At 58.4% G+C, this 17,624-nt stretch overlaps 1 protein-coding gene across 3 annotated transcripts in view; it reads left to right on the top strand.

Moving 5' to 3' along the window:
* LPIN1 (lipin 1) overlaps positions 1-17,624 on the top strand; it is a 91,148-nt gene that overhangs the window by 39,372 nt on the left and 34,152 nt on the right. For all 3 annotated transcript variants that reach the window (XM_036027669.1, XM_036027670.1, XM_028516964.2), the window contains 4 exons: positions 9,187-9,387; positions 10,449-10,544; positions 14,834-15,141; positions 15,754-15,879. In XM_036027669.1, the coding sequence (XP_035883562.1) occupies positions 9,187-9,387; positions 10,449-10,544; positions 14,834-15,141; positions 15,754-15,879 (731 nt within the window). The remainder of the gene's footprint in view (positions 1-9,186; positions 9,388-10,448; positions 10,545-14,833; positions 15,142-15,753; positions 15,880-17,624) is intronic.

Raw genomic sequence — 17,624 nt, forward strand, 5'->3', positions numbered from 1 at the left:
TCAGGAAGTGTCCGTTTGACTTGCAGGCTGTTTAAAAGCACCTCAAGCTTTTCTAGTGAATTTCCCTATTTTGGGCTCGCACCGCAAAGGGTATTGATGGCTTGGTCTGCTTTGTTCAAGAAGCTTCTTATAAGCACCTTGTGCGGGTGGAGGACCTAATGGCCTCGTGCAGTCCAGAACTGGCTGGGAGGGGAGCGACCTGCCCACAGGTGTGCCGAAAGGTGCAGGGATGGGACCAGGTAGCTGGACTTTCGGTCTGGCGTGCTCTCCCCTGCACCCTGCTGCTGCACTAAGCCGTACTTCCTTTTGTTGCCACGTAAACGTCATTCATCATCCCGACAGGCTGATAAATACCCACAATGCCCTGGAAAAAAGACTTCCTCTCTGCCACTAACGTAAGTCACAAGATGTAGGTAGATACACTGTAAGCCAGTTTCATTTTCATGCAAGCCTTATTAGTCATGACATCATTTTGGGGATTTGTTTTTAATGCTCTGGTGGGAAAACCCACCTTCATCTCCCAGCCTGTCAGGTGAATGGGGACCTGGGTGGGGCCCCGGGAGCCGTGCGGAGTTCGAGTTTCTGTTCAGAGTTGGTCGGGCTGGGGCTTGGACCCCCGACGTGGAGAGACACAGACTGGGAAGTGGCGGGAGAGCAGCCAGGGGTGGTCAGGGCAGCCCCCACCCCTCAAACTTACTCAGCACCCAGGCAGCTGGGGGGCCGGCAGTGCCTTCCTGGAGTGCTAGGGCCCCGGGGACAGCCACAGAGCCCTCCTCCGATGGCCAAGGACAACCGGGAGAAAGGAGGACCCGCGGGGAGAGCCCCAGGGGGCAGATTGTGTCATGCCCTCGAGGAAGAGCCGTCCTGACCAGAAGCCAAAGGCTTTCAGTCCTCCTTGCGATGGGTTGCTCACTCTCGCAAGGAAAGAAAGTCTTCAGTTTCCAGAAGGGTTACAGGCGGACATCGGGATTCGGTGGTTCGACACCCGAGCCAGCGACGGTGTAAGGCTTTCCCTTTCTGCAGGGCAGGAATCCGTCTTTCCTGGCGCCGAGCGCTGAGCCAGGCGCAGGGAGGAACAGGGGTGTGTGTGTGTGGGGAGGGGTGGGTATGGGCGAGGGGCTCGCCTGTCCCAGAGGCAACGTTCAGACCCACGGGTCACCGATCGGGGTGCAGAGGGGGAGCAGAGAGATTTCCGCCGCGAGTATTTAGACGTCCCCCGTAAAATCTTTTCCCCCCGTTTTCTTCATGAACAAAAAGGAGCGAGGCCCCTTTCAGCGCTGCAGGGGCCTGGGCCTTCCTCCTGACTCTGAGAGCGGGTGGCAGGGCTCAGCCAAACACCTGCCTCACCTGCGCGTGCCCCCTGGGGATGGCAGGGGGTGGGGCCGGCTGCAGCTCCCCACCCACCGGCACGGTGTGCACCCGCGGACCCGAGAGCCGACCGGCTTCCTAACCAGATGCCGGCTCAGGAAAAGGCAATGCCGCCATCGAAATGTCCCTCAATGGGTGGTTCTGGCCTCGCCGAGGGCGAAGTGCACGTACTGTCACACAGCGAGTGTTCTCTGCATCCCTGCACTGTGTAACCCAGAGTCTGCGTGTGCAGCCAGCCGCACGCGCCGCCTGGACGGTGGGGCCACACGGGAGGCCTGCACGACTGTCACAACCGGGAGCAGACCTGCCTCCGTCTGACTGCTGCTGCTTCCGCCCCTTCCCTGCTTCGGGACCCTGAGCACGTGCCAGGGCCTAACGCCCCGCTGCCTCCTCTGCAGGGTGGGGACATGGTATCCCCCGCACCCTTGTGCTGAACAGTGGGCAGCTTTAACCCATTGCTGTCACCATCTGGGCAGTGTCCCGACCTCACTGGCAGGTGGAGATGGGCAGCGGCCTGGAAGGTCCGTAGCGCTCTGGTTCTCGGCTGCGCTCTCTGCTTGGCGTCGTGCGGGAACTCAGTGGGCCGTTCCAAGTCTCTGAGGTGCCCTTTAACCGAAGCAGCCAGCGGGCTGGGGCGTGACAGACCACCCGTGTCTGCTGGCCACGGGCGCTGGCTCTGTACCCAGGGGTGGGACCCTGCTGCTGATCCCGGGAACCAGAGCAGGCCCCGCTGGGAGTGAGCAGACATGGGGTCGCCTTCCAACCCCGAAGCTCCCCGGGTGGGTGCGCCGTCAGCTCAGACTCCACAGGTGCCCTCCAGCACCTGCTGGGAGGGTGGGGGAGGGTGGGGGAGGGGCCGCCCGACTTGTGTGTTGTGTCCAGTGGCATGTGTGTTTTCTCCGGCGCGGCAGGGGATCAGCAGCAGAGCCTCTCCAGGAGGTGATGAGTCACCCTGAGGACACCGTGCAGAACAAAGGCTCTTCTCAGGCAGACTGGAACACAGGACGGTGTTTTTGACCTTTGTCCTTGCTGGGAGGGAGCCCCTTGAATTTACCTCCCAGAGGCGCTGGGCAGCTGGGCTGGCTGGTGAGGGTGTGAAGACTCTGGAAATATCGGAGTTGTGACTCAGCGGGATGTCCCCTGTCACTCAGGTCCCGCACTCAGCGTCTGGAGGCCCCGGAGAGAGGGCGTGTCGTTGCCCGGCCCCTCCGGGCCGCCGGACCCCGGCTGTCATGCAGCTCCTGCTTCTCAGGCTCTTGCCCTTTGGGGTCCGTGGCCCGTCTGTCGGCAAGAGCTGCCTAAGGAGCCTGGGATTTAAGCTGCGTTTGCAGTGGGTTTTGTTTGGGGGACTGTCTTCACCGGCATCAACGGCGAAAACGTTCCCCATGTTCCTGATTTCTTCTAGTTTTGGAACTTGAGCACTCTCCCCCGGTATCCAGGCTTGCCTGACTGCTTCGGAGGCGGAGGGTGCACCTTGGTGTCTGCACATCCTCCACCCTTTCCTCCGTCTCCCTCCACCAACTGTCTCCCTACCCCCACCCCCGGTTCTTGCTGGGGTGAAGACTTGATTTCTTGGGGCTGTTATGACTGCGTGGCAGGGTCCTCAGCTTAGAGCCCCGCCCCAAATTCCCTCCGTAACCTCTTTGCCCAGCGGAGGTGTAGTGTCTGAGCAGAAGCCTGGTCCCATAGACTGCGCCTCCCACCCTGGCTCTGGAACGGCCCCCTGGCAACGCTGACTTCCGTGCATCCTGTGACCATTTGTACCGCCCGGGATGCCCTGCAGACACGTGCAGGATGTCATCTGTCACTTCGCACTAGGTGGTTGCCATCTGTTCTGCTCGAGCCCCCCCAGGGGGTTTCCTGTGACTGGGCCTCCCCCACGGATTCCAGTTTTATCCAGTGAGATGGGGGGCAGCACGGTGCCGAGGAGGACAGGGTGGGCTAGGGCGCTCCAGCCAGGGTGCCTGTCCGCACGCCGCCCCTTCCTGGTCCTGCGTCTCTGAACGAGCGTCACGCAAACGTGGCGCCCCGGTTCCTCGTCCCCGGTTCCTTGAAGCCGGGGCTGCTGCACGGGGTTGCGCTGCTGTGCGGCCCGGGGACGCAGCGAGCGATGTGTGGAGGGTTTGGAGCAGAAACTGGGTTTAGGTCTGAGGGCTTCGCGGGTTACTTTCTCTCCGAAGTCGGCAGAATCCCTGCGTGGTTTTCCACGCCCGCCGAAGTCTTCCTCATAACGAGCATTTTACCGGTGCCGCCCGCAGTGATTGTCCCAGGAGCCGCTGGCTGTGAGCCGGGTAAGAGGCGTGGTCGCCGGGGCTGCATCCGTCTGCTGCCGCCGGGAACCTCCTGGAGACGAGCAGCGGGCCGTGCAGCGGGCTGTGCCGCCGGCAGACCGGCGTTCACCACCCTCCCTCCGGGCGGAAGGACTTTTGTGTCCTCCTAGAGCCCGGCAGTCTCGCCTGTTCAGGACACCCCCTTCAGAGGTCAATCCAAGGGCAGCCTCTGCTGGGGCCCGGGCGCAGTCGCGCGACTCGTTGCCGGTGGTCGGCGCCACCTCTAATACGTCCCCGCATTTCTGCCTGCGCGCCAACTCGTCCCTCACTAAGGCGTGACGGGCTGTGCGTGTCCCCCCACGCCCCAGACGCCCGTCCCGCCCGCGCGCTCCCTCCCCGCCGCCCCACGGCGTCACTGGAGCGCGTGCACTTCACCGCGGGGCCTGGACATGCCGGTCAAGCATGCGTTTTGTGTGCTGCGCAGAGAGGACGGAGGCGGCTTGGGTCCCGCGTCCTCTGTGCGTTGTACCACCCGAGACGTCTTCTGAACAGTGACTTCCAGCCCGCGCGCCGCAAGAGCTTCGGAATCAGGCAGCATCTGACTGTGGCGTCGGGGCACGCAGGACCTCTTCTCCCGCGGGTTGTCACGTGAAAAATGACAGCAGCCAGCCCAGCGACGCCTGTCTGGTGTGACTGCCCCGTCTTGAACCATACGTAGGTTGTATCATGGAGTTGCATCTCTTCGATCACACTGCATCATAAGGCTGTGTCTGATTGGTTCATTCTTGGCACCAGAAATCCTAACATACTAGCCTAGGCACCCGATTTTTTAAAAAGTCACTGTGGAGCAAAGAGGGTAGGTAATTCCGACTATTCTTATTTGTTTTTTTGTAAATCAATCAAAATTACGTCTATTTTTTTTGTCAGATCAGTAACATTTTTTTGGTGTGCTACACTTCCACTTTGGGAGGACAGTCACCATGCAGATTTAATCCAGTCATTCCAGAGGTACCTAGCTTAACAGACCATAAAAAGGAAAAAAAGAAAGAAAAGACTCCTGTCTTTCAGGTGTTGGAGGGGCTAGTCAAAGGGAACGTGGCATGTGTGACCACAGCCGTTTCCTGGCCCCCAGGGTTGGGTGCCCAGAGGCCCTGCCATCCTCAGGACAGCAGACCAGCGTGGGGGATGAGGGCACTCCAGCCACTTGACAGGTGACAGCCCCCATTCATCATCCAGCGTCCCGGACGGGAGGGGAGGTGGTGAACTGAGCCGGAGGGAGGGCCGAGGAGGAGGAGGCCGGACAGCAGGTGAGGGTGAAGGTGGAGGAGGCCACAGGAATGGTGCCCGGAGGAGGGACCGTGAAGTCTTGCAGGGACCTGAGTCCTAAAGAGAAGGCAGCCGAACGAGGAGCAGAGGTGAGAAGGACTGAAGGGTAGAGGAGATGCCGAGAGTTGTATCCCTGACAGAGTGCTGCACTCGCTTTTGAGCTTGGCCTGGGCGAGCCCTCCCGGTCTGCAGCCTTCCCGGGGCGGGGGGCGGGGGGTGAGGAGGAGCAGAGTGGGACCTGCCGCAGGTCGCACCGCGTCCCGGATTCACTTTCAAGGCGCCGCACACCCACAACAGGAAGATGGGGAAACGGTGACTTCCCAGATAAGGCGCCTCCGCTGACACCACAGCCGAGAGAAATGGAAAAGGAGTGGAAATCACTTTTACCCTCTCGTGGGACCAGTGGGTGGAGTGACGGATTCCTGAGTGGACCATCAGATGGAGGTCCTTGGCCTCAAATGTCTCCCGTCCCCGTGTTTAGTTTCAGTAGTTGACTCTTCAAGCTGAACCCTCAGCTTCCTGCTTCCTGCTGACGTGGGGAACAGAATCCCAGATGCAAACACGCTTTTGGGCGTTTAGGTCCCTGGCGTGTCATCTGTCTGGGTCTCAAGCAGATTCCGAGTTAGGGAAGACGCCTGGGCAAGCGGAGTTCCGGTGGGAGGGAAGAGCCCCACACCGTTGGTGTTATCTCGGAAGGTCAGGCCAGAAAACGCCCCCGTAGGAAAACACCTTCGCTGGTTTCGGGACCTCGGAGGCGCTCGGCAAACCCACACCCCCGCCGACCGGCCCCGGCGTGGCCGGAGGGTCTGCGAGGTCGCGCTCAGCTCTCCTCGAAACCCTTTGAACTTGGGCTGTGGAGTCCTGTCTCGGGCGGTCCCTGGCGCCCTGTCAGGTGAAGCAGCTCTTCTTTGCCAGAGTTTGAGATTAAAATCAACTGATCTGAAGTAATTTGGTATGGGGCGAAGGGGGAGTGTGCGGCTCAGAGCCGTCAAACTGGAAATTTAAGCGTTTTGTTTGGTTCTCGGCAGGTTTACTTCTTCTGTTCCTCTGGAGGCATTAAGATACTTTCTTCAAAACAGGTCCCCCCCCCCCCCCGCCGGGCCTGGCCGCGTGTCTTAATGGAAACCGTGGGGGTCAGAGATTAGCTTGACCTCCGAGATCTGGGCCGGCTTCTTCAGGTCAACCAGATTGGCTTCCCTCGGGGTCCTTTTACTTCAAAGGGAGCTGATGGCCTTGGAGCGGGGACCTGGCACCCCGCTGGTTTGTCCCCCACCGTTTCAGTGTTTGTCCAGCGTTGATCTGGGGGAGGTCCCGGGGCAGGGGCAGGGAGCGCGGGGCGGGGGTGCCGCTCTGGCCCCGCAGATGCCCCAGGGGGACTGGGCCACCCTCTCCCAGGTCTCTCGGGCCCAAGGCCTTTTGAACAAAAATTTTCACCAACTAATAGTCATCTTCCTGAAGTGAGTTCTGGCTAGTAATGCAGTATTCTCCCTCACCCCTTCAGTTTTTTTTAAATTTGTGGAGAAATACATAGAACGTAAAGTTTACTGTCTCAACTCTCAGGTGTATACTTCAGCACACTTAACGTAGTAAGCACAGCGATGCTGGGGCCCTTCGCTGGTCTCTGGCTGCTGACCGTCTCTCATCTGCGGAAGAAGCTCTGCGCCCAGGACACACTCCCCCCGTCCCCGCTCCCCACGTCCCCGCTCCCCACGTCCCCGCTCCCCACGTCCCCGCTCCCCACGTTCCTGTGAGCTCGTCTGCTCCCGCTCCCTCATCTAAGGGAGCTCATCACAGTGTTTGTGTGTGTGTGTGTGCGACGGGCTTATTTCACTTGGCACAGTGTCCTGCAGGTCTAGCCATATTGCAACAGGTGCCAGAATCCCCTTCCTTTGTAAGGCCGGCTCACATTCCGTCATGTGCAAACACCACGATTCTGTCCCCTCTCTCATCGGTGGGCACTTAGGCTGTTTCCAGCTCTTGGCTGTCGGGAGCGATGCTGCCGTGAACGCGGGTGTGCAGACGCCTCCTTGAGAATGTGCCGTCCATGTGTCTTGGGCACACCCCTGCCAGTGGAACTGCTCGATTGCACAGTGGCTCTGTTTTTCACTTTTTGAGGAATCAGCACTCGGTTACCTGGTGGCTGCACTGTCTGGCAGCCCCATCAGCAGTGCACACAGGTTCCAGTTTCTGCACCGTCCTCAGCAGTGCCTGTTTCCTGCTTTTCGACAGGAGCCGTCCTACCAGGTGGGAGGTGGGGGTGTTCACCCTTTTAACAGACTCTCAGCGCTCAGCCAGGGCGGCCGCGGGGTGTCAATGCCAGGACAGGAGACCATCGCCGGGCGGGGCCTTGGCCTTGGCCCTGGCCCTGGCCCTGGCCCTGGTATTTGTTACGAACTATGAACATATTTTCTGCTTCTACATGGAAGCATTTTCAGATTTGCGAATAAGTTATGCAGTGGAGGGGAGAGGTGAAGATGTCAGAGCAGCTTCTGATGACTTACGGTGGGAAACATGACTGAGGCCAGCCCCCGGGGCACACACACAGCAGAGATCAGAGGAGTGGAAACCCGAGCCTCCCACGGGGGAAATCTGCCAGTCACTTCGCATTTCTGAGCTTATTTCTTTCAAACTGCGGTGTCAGACCGTCAGCCCAGCCAGGATCCTGCCAGCTTCCAAACGCTCAGATTCTGCCCGATAACCTTGAATGTGCTCCTTGATGAGGGGGAGGGACGCTTCGTTCTTGAGGACAGGAGGGCAGAGGAACACTGAGTTTAAATTATTCAAGATGCCCTTTCAGCGGCTCAGCATTCAGGAGCGCCGCCTCTCTCCTCCTTCCAGTGGTTGGAGCTGGAATGGCACCTCCGGGCCACCCGGGCCAAAGTCCTCATTTTACAGACGAGAGAGAAGCCAGGTGGTGGCGATGGGGTCGTCCCGCCCAGCTGTGAGCTCTCTCTCTCTTGTGAATAAAAAGTGCTGGTCGGCGGGTCCTGAGGTCGCAGGAGCTGTGTTAGCAGCAGCAGTAGCACGGGTGTGGCTGCTGGGGAGGGGGGGCACACGTCATTCTGTGATGAGCACGGCTCATACATTCACACACGAGGGGGATGGTTAAGAGAAACCGTGGGGGTGGGGTGGGGGAGGGGGCTGCCGAGTCCAGAGCCCCGGATTCCGGGTCTGCTGGCCCACCTGCGATCCTGGGCGTTTTTGCTTCGTTGTACTTTCACTCGTCCTTGAGCTTTCTCCTCTGACAGGCCCCGTGCCCACGGGGTGGTTGTGCGAATCCCACGAGCACAAGGTGATGTATACGAAAGGAATTGTGCAAGATGCTGTTCACCCTGCTTGCCCGTCGCTGTAGCGTCAGAGGTTTGCCCCTCAGTAAGCGTGGTGTTGTGGTCAGGTCTAGGCTGGACATCTATCTGGTGGTGACGATTTCCTGTATAAGAGGATTCCCTGTAAGGAGCATTGGGGCTACAAAGAATCCTTTTTTAATAGTCATCTTTTCAAGGACTGTGCGCCCTCCCCTTTTTCCATGAAGTTGGTTCATGTGTACCACGAAGCGCACTTGGAAACGGCGTGGTTGTCTGTGCTCGTGGGCACGTACTCGTGTTCACGCTGGAAGCTGGACCGCCCTGGTGGTCCCCGCCTGAGGGCGGCAGGTGCGTGCGCATCTCCGCGTGTTTACTGATCGAGTGACCGGGTTCCTCATCTGAGCGGGAAGGTAATCGCCAAGCCCGAGGGCATCGTTTCAGGCCCCAAAGTGAGCAGCGAGGGCTGGTCTGCGCTCTGTTTCTTGTAGGTCTTGTCCGTCAAGTTTTGATTCTTCTCGGTTCTAAATTAGAGTCACATCCAACATCCTTTTTTGCCCAGAGCACACAGGCCATCGGACCCACTATGTTTGGGCCTCAGTTTCCTCATCTGCAGGTGGCAGGGGCTGTGAGGACGAACAAGGACCGTTGACCTCAGCAAGGAAGGGCCCAGTGCTGCCGGAGGTCGGGCCTCCGGGGTCTTCAGGGTGGGGGCTGGTGGCTCGTCGGTTTGTTGGTGGGGGGCGGTTAGTGGGGTGGGGTGGGGTGGGGAGGAGCCCGTGCGGGGGAACCAAAGGCACGTGTGATCCACGTTTTGAAATGAGCATTTTGTTTCGACCGACTCCAGGTAGACAGCCTTCTCTGAATTGTAATTAATTGTTCGTGTGTCCGTGTGTGTCTTGCGTGGCTCTGTCTTCCAGGCTCAGACCATGAACTACGTCGGGCAGCTGGCGGGCCAGGTGTTCGTCACCGTGAAGGAGCTCTACAAGGGCCTGAACCCCGCCACCTTGTCCGGATGCATCGACATCATCGTCGTCCGCCAGCCCAACGGGAGCCTGCAGTGCTCGCCCTTCCATGTCCGCTTCGGGAAGATGGGCGTCCTGCGCTCGCGGGAGAAAGTGGTGAGGGGCCGGGGCCCCGGGGGCTGGGGCGGCTTCTCTCCGCAGGGAAGGTCCCCGTAGTTCTGCGTCTCCACGTGTCTGGAGCGTGTCGGGGACCTGGATGTTCAGCTCTCCATTGGAGAGGGCTGTCCCGGCCCTGGCTGGCGTAGCTCAGTGGATTGAGCTCGGGCTGGGAACCAAAGTGTTGCAGGTTCGATTCCCAGTCAGGGCACATGCCTGGGTTGCAGGCCATGATCCCCAGTAACTGCACATTGATGTTTCTCCCTCTCTCTCCCTCTCCCTCCCTCTCTAAAAAATAAATAAATAAAATCTTTAACAAAATATAAAGAGAAAGGGTTGTTCCCTGAGCTGACAGTCAGTTCGAATGGTTCTGGTGACTGTGGCTGTGCAAGTCACCCACCCCCATGCTGACGGGCGTTAAGCTCCCGGGTTCCACGAGCATTGAGTTCCATGACGCCCATTGCTCATGAGGCCTCCTGGGTTCTGGGGTCAGGAATGCAGGCCCAGCGCGGCAGGGCTGTCTGGCTCTGCTGTCGCCGTCTGGGGCCTCAGCTGGAGGGCTCTGGGCTGGGGGCGGGAACCCTCTGACAGCCTGCTCATTCACGTGACCCGTGGCCCTTGGCTGGCCTCCCAGGAGGCTGTTGGCCTCTCCATGTGGGCTGGGCATCCTCACAGCATGGTGGCTAGCCGTAAGGGCGAGCATGGAGAGAGAGAGTGACAGAGAGAGAGGGGGAGAGAGAGAGAGGGAGAGAGAGGGAGAGCGCCGGGTGGATGCTGCATTTTTTCTGGACCCAGCCTCTGAAGTCACCTAATGTGTTCTGCTTGTTGAGGCAGTCACAAGCCCGCCGGGCTGGAAGCGATGGAGGTGTGGGTGGGCAGGTCGGCTCCACTTACGGATGGGGAAGCGCAGGTAGGGCCGGACTGGCCGACTGAGAGTGGGGATTGTGGGATGTGTGTGCTGTGTGTGCTGTGTATGTGGTTCAAGTGTGTGTGTGTCTGTGGGGGCGGGGCCACCCCTCGAGGTCCGCTTCCTGCTGTGGAGACACATGTTTCCCTTTCAGGTCGACATAGAAATCAACGGGGAGTCCGTGGATTTGCACATGAAACTGGGAGATAACGGAGAAGCATTTTTTGTTCAAGAGGCTGATAATGATCAGGTAGGGAAGGCTGGGTGGTCAGGTTACTTCCTGGCTCTGAGCCTTGAGCAACCCTTATCTAAGGGACAGTGGAGGTGTCGGCGGAGGGTGACCCCGGCGCCCGGCCGTGTGGCCTTGTGGACAGTGATGGCGGCGGAGGAGGAGGCAGGCACCGGCCTGCCCTGGGGTCAGAGCCAGGTCGGCTGCCTGCACTGCGCCTGCACGCGCCTCAGCAGCCCCGGCTGCTCCCATTGGCTGGCGGTCTGCAGGGAGGCGGGAGAACCAGTCCCCTTGGCCTGAAAACCCTTGTCCAAAGCTGACACGTGACACTGGTGTCAAACCTTAAGAGGGCTGTGTGTTGGAATTTTTGTTTAAATGAGTGACCAGATTTATTTTATTTATTTAAATTTTTATTTTCATGATTTAAACATTTCTAACAGCGTCGTTGAGATAATTCTCGTACCACAGAATGTATCCATTCCAGGTGTATAGTTCAGTGGTTTTTAGTGTTTTCACAGATGTGTCACTGGTTTTCACAATTGCTACTACAGTCAATTTTATTTATTTTTAAAAAGGTTTTATTTATTTATTTTTATTTTTAGAGAGGGAAGGGAGGGAGAAAAAGAGAGAGAGAGAGAGAGAGAAACATCAATGTGCGGTTGCTGGGGGCCATGGCCTGCAACCCAGGCATGTGCTCTGACTGGGAATCGAACCTGCGATGCCTGGTTCGCAGCCTACGCTCAATCCACTGAGCTCCGCCAGCCAGGGCCACAGTCAATTTTAGAGCATGCCCATCACCTCAAGCAGAAACTGTGTTGTTCCCTGTAGTTGTCACCTCCCTGTCCCTGACCCCCACCCGACCCCCCGGAGCCCCGAGCAACCGCTAGCCTGCTTTCCGTCTCAGCAGATTTCCTTCTGAGCTTCCATGTAAACGGGCCTGTGTGCTGGCTGATCCTGTATGCCTGTCTGCGCTCACTCATCCTGATGTTCTCAAGGTCACCCGCGGTCCTGCACACGGTCACCCGTGTTCCAGCGGGCACTGCGTTGTCCTGTGTGGTGAACGGTTTCATTATATCGATGCCCCACGCTCTGCTTGTTCTTCCACGAGTGGGTGGACGCCTGGGTGGTTTTCCCCTTTTGTGAATGACGCTGCTGTGACTGTTCGTGTACCAGTTTTCACGTGGAGGCGTGTTTCCACTTCTCTTGGGAGAACATGTCTGGGAGCGGAGTCGCGGGGTCAGACGGTGACTAACTGCGTTTGACGTTTGAGGAGCCACCAGACTGTTGTCCAGAGCTGCTGTGCCACTTGCGTTTTCATCAGCAGGGTGTTGTCATCGGCGGCGCGTGGGAGTTCCCTCTTGCCCGGGTTTCCACTGATAAGTGCTGACCTGACTGTGCTCGCAGCCGTCCCCGTGGGAGTGGGGTGGTGTCTCACTGTGGCCGTGAACTGTGGCTGTGGTCTGCCTCCCCCTGGTGGCTGGTGGGGGCTGAGCATCGGTTCAAGGGCTTACTGGCCATTTGTGTATCTTCTCTGGACAAGTGTCTATTCAGAGCCTTTGCTCATTTCTTAATTGGGTTGCCTTTTTATTATTGAATTGTAAGAACTTGTAATCTATTCTAGACACAAGCCCCTTATAATCTATTCGACTTGTAAGTATTTTCTTCCATTGCATCAGCTGTCTTTGCACTTTCTTGGTGGTGTCTTTTGAAGCACAAAGTTTTAAATTTTGTTGGAGTTCAATGGATCTACTTTTGTCTTTTGTTGCTTGTGCTTTTGGTGTCTAGGAATCCTTTGCCCAATCCAAGGTTGCAAAGATTGGTCCCTGTGTTTTCTTCTAGATAAACTGCTTTTTTTTTTTTACTCTTTTACGCACTGAGAGAGCCACTTGGACTCGACCTGAGGTGGTCATTCCTCAGCAAAGTCTGCTTGAGCTCATTCCTCCCAGGGAAGGTGGCCTGGGTGAAAAGAAACAGCACTGGGCTCTGGAGCAGCTGTCTCACTTTCCGCTTCCTCCTGGCCCGCCCACAGGGGTGGCACAGCGGGCCGGCATCCCCCTGCTGTGCTGTGGCTGCCTGCCTGCCTCCTCTTTACCTCCCAATTCAGTGGGAAGGCTGTGAGATTATGAATTAGTTCCTGATGGTGCTTCGACAGACAGTCTTCCCACCTCAAATGCACACTTGCCTTTTAAACTTCCGTTTCCCCTGGGCTTTCAATGGCTGTTGTGTTGTAAGAGCTGGAGAAGCATTTCGGGTGAGGAAGCTGCAAACCTCCGAGGGCCTCCTGGGCTGGCCCTACAGGTGTCGGTGGGTGGCCGGGGTCGGGAGGCCAGAGCGCGTTCTGTCCCATCCGATGACCCTTTCTGCCCCTGAGAGGCTGCTGGGAACTGGGGGGCCTGTGTCCTTCCTCAGCAGGCTGCTGCGGGGTGCTGTCTCCCCTCCACGGCAGAGCTGCACCCCTGCCCTCTTCAGCCAGTGGGACCTTCTTTCCTGCTCTTGACCCAGTGTCAGTGCGCGCTGCGTTTCTTCTTCACTTGGTCCAGTTGAGCAGCTGGATGACGTGGCCTCCCCTATCCCTTCCAGCCTCCCTTCTCCCTTCCAGCCTCCCTTCTCCCTTCCAGCCTCTCCCGTCCCTTCCATCCATCCCCGTCCCTCCCAGGCTCTCCTGTCCCTTCCAGCCTCCCTCCTCCCTTCCAGCCTCCCCCTCCCTTCCAGCCTCCCCCATCCCTTCCAGCCTCCCTCCTCCCTTCCAGCCCCCCTCCTCCCTTCCAGCCTCCCCCATCCCTTCCAGCCTCCCCCATCCCTTCCAGCCTCCCCCATCCCTTCCAGCCCCCCTCCTCCCTTCCAGCCTCCTCCCCCTTCCAGCCTCCCTCCTCCCTTCCAGCCCCCCTCCTCCCTTCCAGCCTCCCCCATCCCTTCCAGCCTCCCTCCTCCCTTGCAGCCCCCCTCCTCCCTTCCAGCCTCCCCTGTCCCTTCCAGCCTCCCTCCTCCCTTCCAGCCTCCCCCCCCTTCCTGCCTCCTTCCTCCCTTCCAGCTTCCCTCCTCCCTTCTAGCCTCCCCTGTCCCTTCCAGCCTCCCCCTCCCTTCCAGCCTCCCTCCTCCCTTCTAGCCTCCCCTGTCCCTTCCAGCCTCTCCCCTCCCTTCCAGCTTCCCTCCTCCCTTCCAGCCTCTCCCCTCCCTTCCAGCCTCCCTCCTCCCTTCCAGCCTCTCCCGTCCCTTCCAGCCTCTCCCCTCCCTTCCAGCCTCCCTCCTCCCTTCTAGCCTCCCCTGTCCCTTCCAGCCTCTCCCCTCCCTTCCAGCTTCCCTCCTCCCTTCCAGCCTCTCCCCTCCCTTCCAGCCTCCCTCCTCCCTTCCAGCCTCTCCCGTCCCTTCCAGCCTCCCTCCTCCCTTCCAGCCTCCCTCCTCCCTTCCAGCCTCTCCCGTCCCTTCCAGCCTGAGGCGGAGCCTCTCAGATGTAGGTTTCATGTCTGTTGCACACTTGGGTTCCCTCAGGCACTTCCCACGCCAGCAGCATGTTTGCGTTCACCCCTTTTTACACGTGTTCCTCCCTTCCTGTTACCAGGCTTCTCATAATAAATGAATCGTTCACAAAATGATTCCTATGGCTTTTAAAACACTAGCGAATCATCGGTCAGCTATTAAATGGACAGGCTCTGTATTCTTTTCTTTTTGCCTTTTTATCTTTTAAAAAATTTATTATTTTTGATTGCATTTTTTTCCCCATTACAATGTAGCCCCCTGATGCCCCCGCTCCCCTCCCTCTGTCTCTATGAAAAGGGTCAGTGTCTGATTATTGGACGTCTGCGTGCCTGGCTGCCCCCTGACCGGGGCAGGCCCTTGGGGGCAGCACGAGGGACTGTCCAGTCCTTTCCCAAACACACGGGCACCTCAGTTCCGTGCACGTTAAACCCACACACGCATTCTTGCTCCTACACACACACCCCCTCACCGACACGGAGGTGAGAAACTGGGTCTAGTTCCCCGGGTGACGTGACGACTCAGCCCAGTTTCCCCTCTTCACTCTGGATAGCTCCGAGTTGAGTTTTGGTGGCGTGAGATGACTGATACTTACCTCGCTCCCTTATAATTATGAAAAGGCGGAAGCAGCAGCGCTGGCATCTGAAGAATTAACTGCTGACTCTGTGGTCTCCTTTCCCGGGTCACTGTGGCGTCTCTCCCCATGGCCCCGCGTGGCTGTCCCCGAGCGGTGCTGGGGCTCCCACGCGGGCACCGGCACGCCTTTGGCATGGTCCTGCTCCTGGACCCAAATGAACGAGGCTCTTTTTTTAAAAAAAAAATCTTCTGCCCCTTAGGAGGTGATCCCCATGCACCTGGCCACCTCCCCTATCCTGTCGGAAGGAGCCTCGCGGATGGAGTGCCAGCTGCGGAGGAACTCGGTGGACCGGGCGCGGGGCCTGGACGCCGGCGGGCCGGCCCCAGTTCTGGCTCCCAGCGAGGCCCCTTCTGGCGGCTCTTCGGTGAAGAAGAGAAGGAAGAGGAGGAGGAAGTCCCAGCTGGACAGCCTGAAGAGGGACGACAACACCAACACGTCGGAAGACGAAGACATGTTTCCCATCGAGATGAGCTCTGACGAGGAGCTGGACCCGCCGGACAGCAGCAGGTGAGGGTCAGTCACAGGCAGGTCCCGCCTGAGAGCCGGTGACACCGTTTCTTAAGAAGTTTCCCCTGAGAATTCCTTATTTTTTTTTGTTCATGCATTTTAGGCTGAATGTTGCAATCCTGTGGACCCAATGTTTAAGTACCAAAGATTAAAAAAGTCTCACAACAATTTATTTATTTTCAGAGTGGGGGGGAGGGAGAAAGAGAGGGAGAGAAACAGCAATGTGTGGTTGCCTCTTGGGTTCCTCTTACTGGGAACGTGGCCTTCAACTCAGGCCTGTATCCTGAGTGGGAATTGAACCTGCGACTCTTTGGCTTGGAGGCTGGTGCTTCATCCACTGAGCCACACCAGCCAGGGCTAGTAGCACACGTTGGACGTAGCTTACAACCAAGATGGTGGGTGATGCTGGACTTCCGTGGCTGCTCCCTTCAGCTCTCCAGCCGAAGCGTGAGCGCGAGACACCTTTGCATTGTCCGCGTCTCGGCCTCCCCCGCTGAACCGCCTGGGGCGCGGCCGGGCGCTGCGGGGATCCCGATCACGGAGACGGGGCGGCGTTAGGAGTCTGTTGCGGATGACCCTGAGGCTTTCATTGTTGTTATTTTCTCAAACCAGAACTCTCTGTAACGACACGCCGCCATTCCAAGAAGACGTCCCCAAGGAGAACCTTCCCTCGGCCCTGACTTACCCCCAGTCGGCGTCGTACCCCAATTCTGATCGGGAGTGGTCCCCCAGCACCAGGTGAGCCGCGAGCGCGCATGCGTGCGCGTGTGGGGGCGTGTAGCGTGTTCACCGGTCCCGGTCCCGCGGATCGGAAGTTAGCCCTGGGAAGAATGCCCTTTAGGGTGGGAGGTACAGGTGGGGACCGAGGTGACCCACGCACGCCTTTACCTCCCGACGTCGGAGCCGCGTGGCAGAGACGGCTCTGGGCTCCCCGAGCCGATGCAGAAAGTTAACTGACGTGACGCCAGTTGTCCCCGGGGGAAGGCAGGTGCCGACGCCCTTTCCTGATGCTTAACTAAAGATTCAGACGGCGAGGTTGCTCCCGGGCTGCCGAGGTCGCTGGGGCTGTTGGAACGATGCCCTCTCCCCGAGCTCAGTCCTTTCTGCTAAACTCAGGGATGCTTATTTCCCCGAAACGAGCTCTCAGGTTGGCCTTGACTTCCCGTAGGCGCTGGGGAGCCAGGGCTGCCCAGCGTGCAGCTCGCCCCACTGAGGCTCCTGAGACGTTTCAGTCCGTGGAACCCGCGGAACCCGTGGGAACCTATGGGAGCCCTTCTGGGCATTCTTCTGGGGACCGGGGGAGGGGCAGATCTCAGTCATGCCGTCTCCATAGGGGCGACAGCAGCCCATCAGCCCGAAAATTGGTTCGTGGGTGGCGAACCCCACCTCAGGCCTTATGCTGGGCTGTGGCCTGTATTGAGCCACAGCCCAGAAACGGGTCCCCAGCGTGTCCATGGAAGGGGATTCCTTGGTGGAGGGAGGGCTGTTAGGGGCAGTGTCTCAGTATGCGCAGGAGTGTGTGGCCGTGAAAAGGGCCCGAGAAACGGCAGTCAAAGTGATCATGAGCAGCGTCCCTGGGTGGTTCTTCTTGAGTGTGTAGGATGGATGTCTGGTTTAAAATGGAGGTGCAGGAGCCCCCGCCAGCTCCAGCACATGCCTGCAGCCCGTCCCCTGCACTCGGGTCCTGGTGCCCTCGTTGGTGGCACAGCATGGGGGGCCAGGGTGCGCCGAGCTTGAGGTCAGAGAGGGCGAGACGGTCCGAGGGCCCGGGTGCAGGCGGGACTGTCACCAGGACTGTCGGTCAGTCGGGTGGGGCTGGGGCCTGGACTTGTCTAAGGACAGCTGTGTCCCAGACACTCAGTGCCAGCCCCACGCGTAAGTCCAGCGGCTGCCCTGAACAGTGGAAAGAAACTGATGACATGAACTTGGATATTACATTAGATTTGACCCAATGTATCCAAAATACCATTTCAAGGAGTCCGTTTTTGCATACATTGATCATTATATTTTTGCACTGAGTCCTTGAGGTCATTGTGTGTGTCACACACAATGTGGCCACAGTGTGGACTAGTCACATGTCACGTGCTCAGCAGTCCCCTGCAGCCGGTGGCTGTCCTGTCGTGTGGTACGGGCGGCGGGACACCTTTCTGGAGCCCCAGGAGGGAAAAACTCAGCACTGCAGGAGCCAGCTGTGTGGGACGGGCAGAGACCGAGAACGGCCTGGAAAGTCTGCTCAAACGCTCCTGACTAATTTAAAGAGTTTAAAATCAATGTCTTCAGTATAACCCCAGAGAGGTTTTCTCAGTCTGTCACGTTTTACACTGTGAACCCAGAGTGGTGGCCGTGTCAGATTATGTGGATCTGACTGTTGTGGAAAATCCACCCACACTCGGGGAGATAACGAAGCACAAACTGTATTACCCGGGGGGCTCAAGGGTTAATTCCCAAATCCCGAGCTGAAAAGGCTGGGTTAGGGGTCCTTT

Source organism: Phyllostomus discolor, chromosome 6, assembly GCF_004126475.2.
Source record: "Phyllostomus discolor isolate MPI-MPIP mPhyDis1 chromosome 6, mPhyDis1.pri.v3, whole genome shotgun sequence".
Lineage (NCBI taxonomy): Eukaryota > Metazoa > Chordata > Mammalia > Chiroptera > Phyllostomidae > Phyllostomus > Phyllostomus discolor.